At 45.8% G+C, this 17,541-nt stretch overlaps 3 protein-coding genes across 3 annotated transcripts in view; 1 reads left to right on the forward strand and 2 right to left on the reverse strand.

The window, feature by feature from the left end:
* The window catches only part of numb (NUMB endocytic adaptor protein), a 100,002-nt gene extending 95,562 nt beyond the window's left edge, over positions 1–4,440 (reverse strand). The window contains exon 1 of the mRNA XM_070521626.1: positions 3,999–4,440. The gene's annotated coding sequence lies outside the window, so the exon portion shown is untranslated. The remainder of the gene's footprint in view (positions 1–3,998) is intronic.
* A 1,215-nt stretch (positions 4,441–5,655) lies between these two features.
* LOC139047700 (leucine repeat adapter protein 25-like) lies at positions 5,656–12,091 on the forward strand. Its single transcript, XM_070521638.1, has 3 exons — positions 5,656–5,835; positions 8,373–8,762; positions 11,731–12,091. The coding sequence occupies exons 2-3, from the start codon at positions 8,430–8,432 to the stop codon at positions 12,076–12,078; spliced, it is 681 nt and encodes a 226-aa protein (XP_070377739.1). The 5' UTR covers positions 5,656–5,835; positions 8,373–8,429; the 3' UTR covers positions 12,079–12,091.
* LOC139047701 (hydroxyacyl-thioester dehydratase type 2, mitochondrial-like) overlaps positions 8,544–17,541 on the reverse strand; it is a 48,812-nt gene continuing 39,814 nt past the window's right edge. The window contains exon 5 of the mRNA XM_070521641.1: positions 8,544–8,682. The gene's annotated coding sequence lies outside the window, so the exon portion shown is untranslated. The remainder of the gene's footprint in view (positions 8,683–17,541) is intronic.

Consider the following 17,541-nt stretch of genomic DNA (forward strand, 5'->3'; position numbering starts at 1 on the left):
AACGCCTTTTTTTTTGCATCCTGCCGGCATCAAATTCCGGCAACCGCGGCGGGGAATCGATCCCACGGCCTTGTCTTGAGCAGCGGGAGACGGCATGCATGCATGCACGCAAGGCAACAGGTGCAATGAAATGAATGAACCCACTTTCTGAGAGTGAGTGGGTTCTGAGTTCGTCGCTTCCCTTCTTTTCAATACCTTTAAACGCAGCGGAGCATGGCAGTTAAGTTGCCCTGGGACCCCGATGCAGTTCGGCATTTTTTTTTTTTTCGAGATCATTTCGCAAGGGAGGAAAATACAGGGAGTGTTCGCCACGTCACCTCCAGCAGGGAAACATCGACCTACTTCATTGGCCACGCGTCGCAGTTCTATTAAGAAAATAACCACAAATAAAAGCGCAGGCAGTTAGGCGAATAAACAAAGAAATGAGGCGGTACAGGGCTTCCCGCAGCGCTTGGAAGAACTACGGCCCGCCCCTGGAAGCGCGCAGAACAAGGTTCGAGACGAGACGAAAATGACATTTGAAGTCGCGCGCAGACAGAAAGCTGATTTGCGGGCGACGAGTCTTCCGTCGCTGTCACCGCTCAAGCGGGGGAGGGCCAATTATTTGCGCGAGAAACACCGACGCAAGCCGACCGGAGGGATTTGGCGATCGGGAAAAAAAGAAGAAAGCTTCCAGTTCTTTGTGTGCCGTCGCGCGATTTCCTCGCTCGTTTGCAACCTGCATGAGCTGACTGAACACCCGCGCAACGACGTGAAATCGTAGTGAAATCCTCAGAGCGCCCGCCCCTTGCGGTGCGCGGAAGAAAGTAGTTCCCGATTCCAACCGAAATCTACACTCGTTACAGTTCAAGAACGCTTGGCGACAATCAAAGCGAACGGTTGCTGCATAGGCGAACAATAAGGCGGTGCGGTACATTTCTCTTAAGGAACTCTTTCCCACCTTGTTCGGTAGCAAAGATGGCTTTCTACGAGGTAAATCGTCGTACTTCGTAACGATTAATTTCCTGTTCACTCATTTCTAATACCACCCGCCGTGGTTGCTCAGTGGCTATGGTGTTAGGCTGCTGAGCACGAGGTCGCGGGATCGAATCCCGGCCACGGCGGCCACATTTCGATGGGGGCGAAATGCGAAAACACCCGTGTACTTAGATTTAGGTGCACGTTAAAGAACCCCAGGTGTTCAAAATTTCCGGAGTCCCCCACTACGGCGTGCCTCATAATCAGAAAGTGGTTTTGGCACGTAAAACCCCATATATTATTATCATTTCTAATACCTCGTGTCGACTGACCAAGTCGGCGCGCAAGCCGATGACATAAGATCGAAAAGTTGAAGTGTCCAAAACTCGTTACGCAAGCTTAAAAAAAAAAAAAACCTACTATTTTCGAATAATGCGCCAGAACTTGGAGGCCTAAACGTCAGTGTGGCGTCACGAATATGTTTCCGCACATTTGGCTCTTGTGTGTTGTGGGCGTGAACAGGGCTCGTAGGTTAGGTTTTGGTTAACTTTAGAATAAACGGTACCATATTAAATTACTAATCAACATCGGTACGCATTCACCGAAGCAGACACTCTATCATGTCGTCTGCATGGAGTTTCATTCGAGGACAGCTTCTCACAGCAGGCGACAGCGGCATTCTGCGTGGCAGTTGAGTGATTGCCGCATGCAAACCACGCGCTAGTAATGTTTTTTTTTTTTTTAACGAAACTGCACGCGTAAAACCATCTTGAAGTCACATCGCGCGTCATGCTTACGTCTTCTGCATGGCGCTATTGAAGCCAAACATGTAGGCCCAACACGTGATCGCACGTCAAAGCGCGCGGTTGGTTTTGGTGCTTCCGCTCTGCACGCTAGAATTATAGCCACTCTAGCAGAGTCACAGCAGGGTAGCCGAACAAGCGAGCAGAGAATAAAAACTACTGGCGTAGCTACTGGGAAACAAACGCCTCAGCAAATCTTGACTCTTGCTACGTGACCTCGACGCAATAGGTTGCGTGATGGGCCGCCACTGAGCAAAGAGATGGCTTCACGGAGCGCTTGCTTGCCAAGGCTGGCTGCGTGACGTAACGCTCTCTCAACTTTTTCCTTTCTCCATGGTTCCGTCCAGCCGACGACAAGCGGCCGGAGCAGACGTGTACAGCGTCGCGGAAGAACACACTGCACAGGCATGCCATGCCTTCCACAGAACTGCACCGTTCTCGCGAGACTACGCCAACAACGCGCAGATGGACGACAAGGGGTGTGGGGACAAAAAGAAAAGGAGGGGGGGCGAAATAAAGGGGGCGTCGAACCTGCTGGTCGGCGGTTAGTCAAAGCCGAGATCAACGAACCCACGCAGCGCGCACCGCAGCCCGTCACAGAGCAGAGGCGTGTAAGCGTACTGCGCCAAAGCTTTGGCGTGCCGGTTTGTAGTGTTTCCTTTAACCCCCGCCTTCCCACACCCGACACCGAAATGCAAAGCGAGCCGGCCGGCCTACGCAAAGCAATGCCGCCGCCGACGACGACGATACGTGCCTCGTCAAGTTATGCGCCGGCAGTAACGGCATCTACTTTTGATGCCGCGGGCGAGTTGTAATAGACCATTGTTATGCCACGGGACGTGGCAGGAAACGTCGATTAAAAGTACTGCACCTACCTAATACGCTTCTGCTTTTCCGATGGCAGCAGAGACGGAACTACGGGCATAAAACGAAATATGCAGGTGAGCTCGCGCTACATCACGGGAATACATAATCGGACTGAATTCGACTAAGGCCATGTGCTGCCGCCATAAAGGTAAATTACTCCTGTCATGGTGAGATAAACCTGATGAACAACAATATCATATGTAATATACATATATATTCAGAGAAAGTATGCTCATTTGGTCAGCTGGATACAGCAACTGACGTTTTGTCTCAGCGCCTTCAGATATGTTTCAAGGTGCGCGTGCTGTCGACAGGTGAACTGCGCGCGAGCAGTTTCAGTTTCGCTCACACGTACTGTACGAGCAACTTCCCAAGCACTGTATCATCAAGTTTACACCCGCTGCCCGTGAAAGTCGGAGCAAACTCGACTAGAATTTGTAACAGTATATACGGGCCGGAGTGCAAGCGATCGCGACAACATGAGTGATAGAAACACGTCCGATTGTCCTTCGGCAGGGAGGAAGCGGCTTATATTGTCATATTTTGCAACATGATGGGCAGCGCGCTGTCAGACACGATATTTCTTTCCAGACGACGAGCCGTCCGTCGTTCGAAGATAAGCTCGCGCGAGACGACTACAAATCACCGGCCAACGACGGCGATCCGCCTTGTCGATGCCGCCAGACAAGAGAAAAAGCTCTGCCGACATGGCGCCGCGGCATCAATGAAAAGCCAGTGATGTCGGCACAAGCGACTTCCTAGCGCATACGAGCCACAGAAAAAAGAAAGAAATAAAAGTACAGCCATGGAGCACGTCATACACGCAGTAGCAGCGGCTACGGCGTGCAAACAACGTCCTTGCCGTTCTGTGGCCTAGCCTTCGCGGCGTGTTTGTCACACGCATGGCCCGTGCAAGAACATGGGGGGCGGGGGGAAGTGTTCCAGAATACGCGGCAAAAAATGGTGTTGCTATGCGACAGCCCGGCGGTGGTGGCGTAGCTCACGACGACAGGCTCGTTCACGAGGCAGGCTACAGCGAGCTACGAACGTCGAGAGCGGCAACTCTTGATCCGGTTATGCTGTATTTTTTTTTCTTCCAGTGTATAACAGCGGCGATTGGGCGAATGAAACTGCAACGCCGCACGCCGTGTTATTATACGCGTCGCTCTTGCAGACGACAACAAAACGTGGGCTATCGGTGGTGCCGAAGAGAACAGGGGTTTCAGAGCGGGGCCCCCATCGAAAAAGAGCGCGGCTTGACAAAAAGGAATGCCCCTGCATAACGATCTCGCCACAAGCAGAACAGAACACGGGGCGCCGAAGTCTTTCCACGACGTGCTTAGGCCTGGAGAGAGAGACCGCTGCACTCACCTCAAAGTGCCGGGTTCGTTCCGAGAGGTTCCGAACCGGGCGCGCTCTCTCCCGACGTTCGTGGTGCCCCCCTTCACTAGCGCGTCGTCGCAACTCCGTGGCGTTGCTCCCCCGGCGACACTGCCGCTGTGTAGTAATCCCGTCGGAGCACGGCCGTCGAGGAGCCACTCATAATCCCTTCGCACGCGGCCGTCGTCTCGTCGGTACGGCCCCAGCGTCCGCGGCGGCAGAGCTGCCACGGCCTGTAGCCTTGTGCATGAAGATCTCGTCGCCTGCCGCGCACAACAGCACACACGCACGCACCACCACACCAACCAGCGCCGCACAGGCAAGCTTCGCCCCGAGTACCGACCTGACCCTCTCGAAAATCGCGTCAGCGGCAGCGAGCACACAGCATGCACCACGACGCTGACGCAAGTTGCCGGCCTAGTCGGTCGGCCGACGGCCGGCACTGGTGGCGCCACCTATCTAGAGTCGACGAAGGCTCGCCAGCCGCAGTGTGGAACAGCCGGTGGCTAGGCACCGATAGTACAGTCATGGTACAGTGGCCTGTACCGATAGCACCACATAGCGTAGCACCGTTATGCCAATGCAGATTGTTAAATAGAATGTGCAAGATAGCTTTTATGTTTAGAGACACTGCAATTACGGTGGCAAACGCAGACAAGCCAAATATTAATGCATGTTGCGGCAATGTTTGAGGTTGATCGGTAAGCTTACATAATGAAGTCAATAGTTCCATCGAAACAACTGTTCGTTGTAAAGCACCAAATAACTTCCTAAGAGCAAGGGTGGACGTCTTGAGTTCTTGTCTTTCCTTTCCTTTTTTTTTTTTTTCGCGCAGCTTTGCAGTCCACGAACAAACCATAATAAATTTGTTTATTACGACATCATGATGCATCTGTTTTCGGCATAATTCATTTTTATCTACACGGTGTCATCCATAGAGTTTCTCACTATAACACCTAGAGGGTAATCTGGCGCCACCGTCTATGGGAGTTTCTTAAGGGGGCACCGTGCCGTCATGGGAATGACGGGATATGTGTCTGCGAGGCTCGTGTTGGCTGGTGTTGTAAGAGGCTTCGTCTAAAACGTGGATATGGCTACGCAAATAGCACGTTCTCAAAGTAATATCTCCATAAAATGTTTCCATTCACGCATATTACATCTTTACTCACCCACGAGGCATGACCAAGCGAAGAAAAGCAAGAACAGACGACCAACTGTTTCAAAGCGAGCGCGAACCTTGTCGTCTGTCCTCCAACTTTAGCGGCTCGCTGATACTTTTTACGTATTATATAATCGTACACGTAATAACAAGTTCTCATAGTTAAACAAAACATGTTTTCGTGTAATAATAAAGCTAAAACAGGTTTTCACTTGCTGTTCTAGCAGAAAATGAATCATTGTGACAGACGGAACGGTACTTGCCAAGCGCGTCTTCAAGGTGTCCTGTCTCTACGAGAACGATGCCAATCCGAATCCACAATATACCAGCATTCCCATGCATACCACAGCGCAGCAGCGCCAGATTTCCCTCTAGGTAATGTAGTGAGAAACTCTATGGTGTCATCAAAAGCCAAGATCCACAACTAGGAACTAGTAACCATACGCTAGAAACCTTGCATAGGTCGGCGGCGTGAAGCGCGGGCTTCTCCTCACAACGCCCGCCGGCCTGTGACGTGCTGTCACCTATCGTCAGTTAGGCATACTTGTCACACTCGTTTTCCTCTCCGTACGCCCGGTTCGTTGTTGCGGTACTGATGGTACCGATGTGATCGGATCAAGCTGCCAGCACCGTTCAGCCGACGCGGTCGCAGTCTGGTAATTATTTCAGGTATTTCTGTGCAAACTTTCTTTCACCGGTCTTGGCTATGACACGCTGCTCACTGTGCGATTGCGGGAGGTTACTAATATAAACATACTATGAGTGCCGATCGTCTCATGGTTTGACATCGTGATCTCATTTCAGCGGTATCAAAGTGGAAACCGTGTTTCTTTTCAATTCTTCAAAAGAGTGAGACTTATCGAGATCGGAGGCGCAAAGCTTCTGCTATGTGTAACCAGAGTATAGTTGCCCTGATACTTTTTGTTTGTTTGTTTCGTGGATCGCGGAAAAGTGACTGCTTTCAGGAGTTTCGCGTCGGCGCTGCCAATATTGTTCCGAAAGCACCTGCGTGATTTTCGAGGGCCGATAACGTGGTTTCAGTTTTAACCGTTCACGCTTGCTCAAGTTCCCGCTCAAGGTGCTGGTTCGGTTGTGTGTTCGCAGAGCCTGGGCAACACGAATGGCCTTTCATCGCCTGCAACATACGTCAGATCAATGCCTTTGGTCAGATACGTATGCCGCTCGTTTAAGCTATTTAGCGTACAACAGCGTAGCTACGCCCGTAAGCGAGAATTGAAGCGTTTTCTTCACCTTTGATTTTCGTGTATCCCTGACACCATTTGCCGTTCCCTTCCGCATGCGCGTTTCCGCGATTGGATGTCATTTATTATTATTATTATTATTATTATTATTATTATTATTATTATTATTATTATTATTATTATTATTATTATTGCGTTAGAAATTATATGGACACACCATGCTATGTGCCATGCGGTATTAGTCGCCACACCATTCTGTCACTGAAAGTTGCTCATACCACGTCTTAGATTCTGGACAAAATTATTTCTAATTGGTTTGAGAACGGCAGCCCACAAACAAATGTCATGAAGTAAGACACCAACAGCACATGCCTTTCATTCTAAATCTTCTCAAGTGCACAACGATAATAACTGAGCTCAAACCGTAAAGCGACGCAACTCCATGGCTGTGCACCACCTCCAGGATCGGCCCACGAAAGAGGTTTGAAACATGCCCAATACGGAAATGTGGTGGTAAATTCGCTAAGAAAGGCATTGGCATTGAATAATAAACATAGATGAAATTGTCAGAGTGCATGCAGGATTCAAATAGAGCACCTCCTAGCCCAACAGTTCGTTTTTACTTAGCTTACGTTTATTTCAATTCACACTGCCACTACAGCTACGAGGCCTACACTTTATGTAATATTCTAACATCTTGCTATATCACATTCATTGCTTCGCCCTTACGGCAAAACTGTGACATTTTTGTTAAAGCAATGCGTAAATGACGCCTAAAATGTTATGCACAGAATGATGAGAGACATTTAACCTGCAAGCCTCAAATTTCTATTTGAAAGTAAGTCTGTCGTGTTCTCAAGTTTGATGCCAATATAATTCATATCAAACTTTGGCCACATTATCACCATGCCGCTTAGTAAATAACAAATGAAAGATGCCAGCACAGTATGGTTTAGTAACAACATACAGTCATTAAAAACTTGCAACAGGAAGATGATTGATCTGGCAATAACTTCTGGAGACTGTCCCTTTTGCTTTGAAGTCATCTAGTTTGTAGCAGCTCTATATATTGATATACTGTAGTGAGGAACGTGACTGTGAATATGGATTGTGACCTACAGACTATGTTATACTGGCTGGTTTTTGTCAGAACAGATAAAATGTGTGCTTCAGTACTATTTAACCATATTTTCAAGGTTTGGCCTGTACCTCTTAAGCAAGTACAACTGTCCACTTCGAACTATTGAAGAGATGTTTGTAGGAAACATTACCGATGAGATCCCTTAATTTGACATTCTCGCTTAATGTTGTCATAGTCAAGGTATCAAGATGAAACCAGGCCAGACCAGCAGATGGCCCTCTCAAAACAAAACAAAATAAGCGGCAAGGCTTGTCTCAAAACGACCATTTCATTTAAAAGATCAACTTGAAAGCTAGTCTTTGAGTTATAGATCACACATATAATATTGCAGTCGACATACCTTAAGGTATAGCCATGGTTAGATTGTTTTAAGAATGTCCAAGTATTATGGTCATAATGAAACTGGTTGTCATCATTAACCACAAGGCTACCTTGTGCAAAGACATGATAGTGGCAGGTTTTAGATGAGAAGTTCTTCCCATACCTTAAGTGGCACATGTGAACTAATGAGTGGGTCCAGGGGTAATCAACCGACTTACGGTTTGCTTAACCACTTCTGTGGTCATTCCTAGTGTGGTGCATCTACAAAGTGCTGGGAAATGAGATTGTGTACACGCTAGAATTCGTGTTCCTGGTAAAGATCTTTTCTTCTTTTTTTTTTTTCTCCCTGTAACAAGACACAGAGCTGTTTCCATAGGCTTGAGTTGCAGCTTCATGGGAATTCCGAAGGCAGTCGCCGATTGGACTTTCAGCCAATACAAAATAATTCCACACTTCCTGCCAAGATATAGTGAACTTTTGTTGAGTGCAGATTAGATTTTTGTTTTTCACCATTTTCTCTTTATTTCATTCTAACTATGCAGGTGCGAGACGTTTCAAACATTCAGTCCACTACAGTGTGTCCTTAGAAGAGGAAGGGAATGGAAGCACTGAGAGACTTGCCACCACTCCCAAAAAGCCTGAGTGGCCTCATCAACTTCAACAGCAGCCAGTGGCGGGAGCTGGAACGCGTGCATCTCATGCGCACCATGATTCAGCAGGATCTGAGCAGGGCAGCCCCCATCGCACCAGCACGGAGTAGCAGCGCTAGCCGAGCATCAGCATCTCGTCAACGAGCGCCGCATGCGGAGCACTCGCACGGCTCGCTTGGAAACAGCCGTGTCACTGGTGGCACTGGGAAAGAAGCGCAAAACACGTGGTCGGGCCGATCGTCGAGACTCGATGCACAGCTGGCAGTCCTCCGCAAGGAGATGGTGATAACTTGTATTCTTATATATTGATTGATTTTTTTAACTTATTGTGTACAGTCGTAACTTGCATCCAATATGGAAATGCCTTCCTATATCGGATATTTGTTATAAGCACATACTCATTACCCACCAATATCAGCGAGAAAATTTAGAGAGCTGCTTTGTTATATGCAATAATTCGATGTATCTGCGTTCATTATGTCGAATTTTGACAGTAGTAATATATTTACATTGCTTTTCTACTTACCGACAAGAGTTACTTAGTGCACCAGTCCAGGCCACACTGAAATTTGACTGGTTGATGAAGGTAAGATTGCTCATCACATTTATTTAAATTGTAAAAAAAAAGAAAAGAAAAGGAAGCCACAAATGCCAGCAAGCCCCCCCAAAAATCCATGATAAATGACTGAAATGTTTTGATAGGAACACTGCAAGAAGCACAAACCCATGTCTGCTTACAGTAAGCCATACCGTTCTTAAAGCATGGCCTAGAGAAAAATCTGCTGCTAGTGTCTATGCAGGTTTCTTGAGCAGCACTTCAACTAGTAAGGGAGCGATTGCAAGTGCATAGGAATAGGCTTGGTCTGGGGCTCACGGCTCTGCACATAATGCAGTTATGATTGCGTAAGTGCCATTTTTGGCAGGAGAAGTGCCCTGATTGTTTACTAAGACTACGTCTACTAAGTTTACTAAGTCTTATACTTTGTGTGCAAAGTGAGCCACTGTAATACATGTGACCAACTCCCGTGCACCACAGTGACAGCTATGGGTTGTGCCAACCAATCAGAGGAGTGGACCAGAGAAAGGGATCCTCCATTTCTGAATGTCCTCTATGGAACATGCAACACCAATTGAACAAAAACTTTGTGGAAGGATCCGTGGCGCACTACGGGTGGGCCTTCCTCTCTTTGCTGGTACATACGACTGGTTGCGGTTATCGATTGCCTGGCACGAGCTGTATCCTTCACTGTACTGTACGGAATTGATGAGATAGGGTATCTAAATATCGCATGTGCTGTAACCACTGCAAACTTGCAAGGCCGCAAGGTTTTCAAAGAAAAAAAAATCGGATCATTTTACTGGTGTATGTGGAGAGAGGTTCTCTTAAACTTGTGATACAAAAGGATGTTACCACAGTTTCAAATCAATAAAGTAGTTATATCTTCTACAGATTCTGGTGAACAGGTGACAGCAATGACCTGACAGGGCCCCAGAATCATGATTTAAGCCGTGTTCGTCATCATCATCAACTTCATTGTTGTCATCATCAGCCTATTTTATGTTCGCTGCAGGATGAAGGCCTCTCCCTGCGACCTCCAATTACCCCTGTCCTGTGCCAACTGATTTCAACTTGCACCTGTGAATTTCCGAATTTCATCACCCCACCTAGTTTTCTGCCTTCCTCGACTGCGCTTCCCTTCTCCTGGCACCCATTCTGTAACCCTAATGGCCCACTGGTTATCTATCCTCTGCGTTACATGGGCTGCCCAGCTCCATGTTCTTTCTTAATGTCAATTAGAATATTGGCTATCCCCGTTTTCTCTCTCAACCACACTGTGTTCACCACATTTCTCAAGTGTCGTTCAGGAGCTCACTTGACACATGTCCTGCCTCTTTGAGGAGCGAAGTGAAACTGACGATGTCCCGAAGCAGACCACCATCTCTTGCACTATATGTACCATGTGACCGGCTTTCTACACATTTCACATGTAAATTTTTTCCACTTTGACACTCCCAATACTAACACATTAAAACACATAAAAATCTTTGCAGACTCGTGGCACTAGTGCAAAACTACAAAGCATTGAGCAAATGGGAAACAGACTGAGTTGTGGGAAATAAAACTTGCAGAGCTGGAGAAATGAATCTGTAGTTCAGGATGGGCAAACAAGTGCCTTCCAGCAAATGTCTGTAGCTCCCATCATTTGCACGTTGGTCGAACGGTTGCTACAGCAGTTTTTCTTCTACCAAGCTTTTGTGAAACTCTGTAATACCGAGTGTGGCTGGAAATTCTGGTCATGGACTGACTCACTTGAGGAAAATCGTCGATGTGTAATATAATGTCTACCTTTAGACGGGTTAGTTAGTTGCTAGATTCATGAAAAAGTGTTTAGAGATAGTTTTAGCCCGGGAATTCACATCTAGGCATGTGGGAACAGAGAAATAATTTTTCTCAGCAATCACTGCACTGATTTTCATTTTCATGAAGTTTGTTGCATTTAAAAGAAAAATGGTAGAAGTCAAGTGAATGTAGGAAGCACATTTTTTTTATTTAGACCACCAGTAGAAAAAAATATTGAAATTTGCAAAATTTGCAAAAGCCCAGCTATCAAGTTTACATCTCAGAAATTAAAAACATAAATTCTCAGAACTGCACCTAATACATCTAAAGCACACAAAATGCATGTATTGTGCACCACTCTGATATACACCACGAATGTGTGAGTAGGAGTTTTGCAAAACCCTAGTAAACATTGTAACATTTTCGTGTAAGCTGGAAATCCATACATATAAAATTTGGCCACTTTAGATGATGCAACTGATGCAGTTCACTGAACTGCGATATCTTTTTTGCGCGGAGTTGTGGATTTGTAAACTTCGTGCCTAAATTTTTTTTAATTACCAATTTTTGAGAATATTTGTCAGAAATTAGAGGTCATAAATAATAATTTTGTTTACAGGAGTTGCTAGAACTTAACTTGCTCTCTCAATTGCAATAAATTTAATTCAGATCAGTTTAACAGTTGTCTCTTAAAAGCTTTTCTGCATTTTACGTGTATTTAAATAGGGAAGTAAGAGTTGACCCCAAACTAAAGCTTCTTCTTAAGCAAATTTCAGTAGTAGTCTAGCGCTTGTGGTGTTTACCGTTTCCTACTTCTTGTTTCCCTACTGATTTTGCACTGGTAACATGTTTCACAACGTTGCATGATGTGCTTGTCCTCACACATGATGTGCTTTGTCTTCCACGCAGGTGGGACTTCGTCAAATGGACATGTCACTTCTTTGCCAGCTGTGGTCGCTCAACGAATCAATCCAGGAGTACAAACAGGCACTCCAGGACAGGTCACCATCTTGGGACCCCACCCAAGAGGAACTGCTGAGTCAGCTGAATGGGGCATCGCCCACCAGCATTGCCGCTTTCGACCTCACTCCCATCCCGCCACCCACAGCGCGACACCAACGGTCGAGCAGCGAGGGCTCCACGCCACGCCGCTATGACACCCGGCATCAGCCGAGGAACCTCATGGCCGTGCCAGAGAGGACGCTAGCCATCGACAGTTCATCCGGCTCCAGCGGCGAGTACGATGACGTTCTGTGAATCAAGCAGCCATTGCTTTATATGTGTTGAGAATGTGGGCTCTGATGACCACAGGTATGTTTATGATGCGGCTTGTTGGACTGGAGCAGATGCTCAGGTGATCTTGTAAGATTGTCGCCAACTTGGGCAGTAGGGTGAATGCTTGTGGCTCTTGGAGTGAAATAACAGTTCAAGGCAGAAACCTGAAGCCGAGCTGAGACTCCTAAAATTCCGTATCGGGCACTTTTTCAAAACGTCAAATCTGATGAAGCATCAGCATATTTGCATCTTTATCATTGTCATGTCTGCATCTTACTGCTGTCTCCCTGTACAAAATTTGTTTATCTTGTTGAGAAAACAATGCAAAGCTACTGAAGAGCAGCATAATCACAAGCGCAGAGGGTTTCGCTAAAATAATTGAGACGTCATAACATTCAGTGGCCATATTTTGCATGGATTCTTCTCATATTCTATCATTTTCTTACCATTAATTGTGCCAAGTGGTTGATTCCGGCAGTGGTGGCATGCTAGCATGTGATCCATTGATGAAGAGAGAAAACAACACGAAATGAAAACAAGCATCACAAGATATCTGTCTAGCACTGCTTTATGCACACTGAAGGCGAGATGTGGAAGTTGAAATACTTGAGCTGGCCAGTCATGAACTGTGGTCACAAAAAAGGCTATTGAAGTGTGCACTTGGCAGTTTCAACTGAATAGGGGTCACACCGACTTGGTGTGTCACCATTGTGAACAGGGCCACAGTATTGTAGTGATGCTTTTTCCGATGCTAACACTCTTTTGGCACTTTTCACGTTCCTGAGTGTGCGGAGCATCGCTCCGGTCACTCACCAACGCGACAAGTGAAGCAGAACATTAGCATCGTAAAAGGCATCGCTACAAATTTGCAGCCCAGCATATTGGCATAGCATATTGCATTGTGCAAGTGCTCAAATATTTCATGTCACATCTTATGTAACTGTAATACATGTCTGAAAAAAAAAAAAAAGAGGAGTGGTGCAGCATTAAAGAAGTTCCTTTATATAAATTTCAAGATTCCTCATAATACTTTTTTTTGTACATCCTGATACCTTCTACGCTGTATCAACAAATGTTGAAACTTTCAAGCTCGTATGTAAACAGACGGAATGGACACACAAGAATGCTAACTCCACCAAATTGTTTTACTCATAATGGTGCATAAATATGTAAGCACACAGGTGACACTGGTGGAGAAGTGCACTCTAAATCACATTGAGGAATGGTAACCCTTTTGCTGACACAAATGGTTGTAATGTGTTTGTAAACACAGGACTCAATCTTGCTGTTGTTTCTGGTTCAATTAATCACTGTTGCAAGAGTATATTCGTGTCCTGACAAATATCAGGATTCTCTTTTAATAACTGTCCGATCACCGTGTTGGCAGGGTACATGGTGTTTAAGCGGCAGCTGTTTTGCCTAAATTTAAGGCAGCTTAGAGGTTAATCGTTGTTTTGTAACTTTGGACGTGTACTGTTGCATTAGACGTAGAAGTACTACTTTTAATTGACAAAGAGAAGACCTCCATTGCTAAGCACAGTAGGAGAGCACTCTGCCATATCCATTTCAACAGGCAGTCAGGCCATATCACTGTGGAATTTCCTCCGCAGGAACAAAGATCAAAATGTGGTCATTGAGCTCTTTAATTGTCCTTTCGTATTCCTGCCTGAAACATCAATGCGTGAAAAAGAAACTTTCATATACCACTCTGAATTTGCTTGGCAAATTCGGACAAGGACAGGATCTTTCGCCGAGATTAATGAGTTGAGAGCAAGCTTTGAAGCTGACATAACTTAGACATTCACACGATCTGGCACAAAATTACAAAGTGCCAAGGAGAACATGCAGGGAACATAGGTTTCACAATCATGCACTATGAAAAACTCCTACACGTGTGCTTCAGAGGTACAGGGCGCACCGAGATGAAAAGGAACATTTCATTAATATTCAAACAGCGACTATTTAGCAAGTGCAAATATTAACATCATACACTAATGTTTGCCAAGTGGTCCTTGTGTTCAAGAAAGCATCAGCAGATACGCTTTCGCCTTACTGCAAAAATCAGAAACATCAAACAGCCGGTAGCGAAAAAGCAGGCATTTGCTTCACGTTAGCGTGTGCTGTACATGAAGTTGGTATCAACTATCTGTGTTAAGTGTCCCAAAACGACATTGGCTATGAGAGATACTGTAGTAGAAGATTTCAGATTAATTTTGACCTTCGGAAGTTCTGTAAGTGCGCCCAACGTACCGTACACTGGTGTTCTTGCATTCTCCACTCGTCAAAATGTGGCAGCTACAGCCGGAAATTTAACCCGTGACCTTGTACCAAGCAGCAGCATTTTATAGCTACCGAGCCATTGCGCATCAGGGGCGAGATTGTGCAATCGTCGAGCTAGCCTTTTCGTGATTCGACGGGTGCCATGCTTTTGTCAGTGGACATCCGCACAGCAGGAGGGTGGCGCCACGTGAATCACGAGAGGGCAGGCGAACACTTGGAAAGCGAAATGCTTGCGCGATCTCACCTCAGGTGTTGTGCACTTGAAACGACAGCCAAGTACATTTCTTCGCTTTGGCTATGGTTTTCACAGGACGTAGGCTACTTTGTTTTATGCATAGCAGGAATGCTACGAAGGAGTGAGACTCTTCCCAGGGTGCACATTGGCTACCATAGAGTAGTGTGTAATTCAGTGAAACATCGAGTCTCATTCTTTTGCGTCACAAAATGTGACTTAAATATTATTACATGACAGATGTCGCAGATCAACCTATTAACCGCCGAACGAGCAGAGTGACACGTTTCTGTAGCCAGCGGCTGCAACACTCCATTTCCACATGCAACAAAAACATGGACCCTATAACATAAAACTATGCCAATCTGTTTTTATGCCAACCTCCTTATGTCAAATTCGTGTAAGCACCGACACAAGCATCGGGTGGTGACCCACAGGGTTGTCTGAACAGCCCAATCAAATGTTCCCCTCTTTTATAGGAGGTCACTTTTGCTTGCTTTCAAAACGAATAACATTGCCTACGATGAATGTTTTTTCTTATCTAATTGGCTGGCAAGAGGTGAGGAGCATGCTCAAGTGGAAGGGGTTTCAATGGAGTCAAGCCAGCGCAGTGAAAATTGATAGCTAGATGAGGAGGGTGGTGCCGGCATCTGCAATTGGTCTGCTTCCCCTTACTAGATTGCGGTGGCCGGTCGAAAATCGCGGCAGCGTACAAGGGAAAGTTAGGAATGCTGCTAAAACGGATCCTCAGCAATGAAGAGTTGGTGGAGCGATGTCGTATACATGCCGGAAGGACTAGATAATGTACTGCAATGCAAAACGCTTTATTATGCATAAATTAATCTATGCTCTCTGGCAGGTGCGAATATTCAGTGCCTGAGCGATCAGCGGGCAGCCATCTTCTATTCCTTTTGAAATGGGACAGTCCCCGACTATTCAGAAAAAGTCCAGTTTTGTTCAGCATATTGATGCATCTTTAATGCGTACACCTCACTTTGATGCAGTGGGTTTTCACAGTTTTGTGATGTCGTGTGACAGGCAGGCGAAGTGGGCACAGCCCAAGAATTTTTTACCAATAGCAGAGGGCTAATGGCGAAAAGGCGTCAAATCAGAAATAATTATTTTTCTTTTGTTCGGTCTATTCACGTATAATCAGTGTTTACACATCATATCAAATGGGGAGCTATCACGGTTTTTGTGATGTTGCGTGACAGACAGGAGAAGTGTGGGTGGCCTGAAAATGTTTTGACCAATTGTGGAGGGCTGGTTGCAGAATTGGAACAGAAAAGTTTGGAAATAGCTTTACGTTATAGCACCCCATATTACGACTCTTTGCAGAAGCACAGCAGTTCAGAAGTAATCTGCGATTCGATGTAACCTTGCATTAGAAACTTCTAGTTGTAGTATGTGAAGCATGTATTTCACAGAAAGTGTTGGAAATAAAAGAAAGCTGCACTGTGAACACACACAGCGATACTTCTATGACCGCACTACTAGTGCAGTTTCCACAGCATTGCCTGCTAAGTATGAAAGAAAGTGTAGGCAGCTCATCTAATCTTTCTCATATAATGCCAGATGGTATTATGCCCCTCCCCTCCCCCCTTTCTTTCAGAACTTGGTTATCTCGGCACTTATGTTTGTAGTGTCTTTGAACAATGCAACAGCTGTGCAAACATGGGCATTGTCATTTTTATAATGTATGCCAGAAATGATAAGCACACATGAGGGATGCTGCACCTAATTGTGACATGTTATCATCTGGATCAGCACACCCTGATTAGTTCTGTGTGACATGAAACTCAATGTTGTGTGAAGTACTCTTTTGAAATCTATGTGCACAATGAAACTGTAATGTGTACTTTTGTGACGTGGACAGTTAGCCTCATTGGGTTCTTCTGTCAACATACATCAATCCTGTGTGTTCGAAGCTATGTCACTATCTGTTAGTGCAGATGTTGTGTTTGCGACATGTTGCAGTTGTTTTTTCTCGTCGGGATTTCTAGGCAAGCTGTCGTGTTAAAGGGGTGCTGAAGTAAATTACTAAGTTAGTCTAGATAGGCGGTGCTGGAACAGCAAGTTATTTGTATTATGTTTCGGAATAGCTAGCATTCATTAAGTTTTGCGAGATGGAAGGCCCAGATATTTAGTGGCATTTAAGTGTGACTTTTTTGCACAACTGCTTTCTATTGTGTGATTTATAGACCATTCATGGAAATCATAAAAATTGAGTTGTCTGCAGGAAGTCTACGCTTGGCTAGTGAACCGGTGCAGCGCCTCCTCCATTTTGTCAATGCCGGTGCAACTGCTCGCTCCCCAGTGGGGGGAGCCGTTGGGGCACGTTAGTTCAGTGGGTCGCCGCAATGCGACGCTACCCGGATGGCATGACTGCTTGCGGCACGCTGCTGCCGTTCGGGTGGAAAAGTGATAGATTCTCCGTCCCTGCGTCTCTCAGGTTATCATGCGTCTGTCAGTTTTCCTCTGACTTCCAACGTGAGGCGCCACCCAGACGGTACTCTCCCCCATTACCATAAAGCAGCTGTGAACATGAGAGTAGGAAAGGACGATAGGAGAGGGTGGTGAACGGTTGGCCACATCTGGCTGGCATTGGAAAATATAGAGGAGGTGCTGACCAGTGCTAAGAAAGCTATAAATGATTAGACTATATCTCTAGCCTAATTTAATATTTGCCTTTTGTGTCCCTTTAAATACCATTTAAAAGAGCCCATAATCAGCCTTGAGGCAGCAACAAACACATGGATTTCATCCATGTACGTGAAACGGGTCACCCTTACCTATTGCTCGCCTATAAATACTTGAGCAATTACAATAATATAACAGTGTTGAACAATGTTTTGCTGAATCACGTTGCTATATCATCACAAATTTACCTGGTGAAACTTTGTATGTTTACCATTCCAGAGTTTTATCATTCA

Source organism: Dermacentor albipictus, chromosome 7, assembly GCF_038994185.2.
Source record: "Dermacentor albipictus isolate Rhodes 1998 colony chromosome 7, USDA_Dalb.pri_finalv2, whole genome shotgun sequence".
Classification (NCBI taxonomy): domain Eukaryota; kingdom Metazoa; phylum Arthropoda; class Arachnida; order Ixodida; family Ixodidae; genus Dermacentor; species Dermacentor albipictus.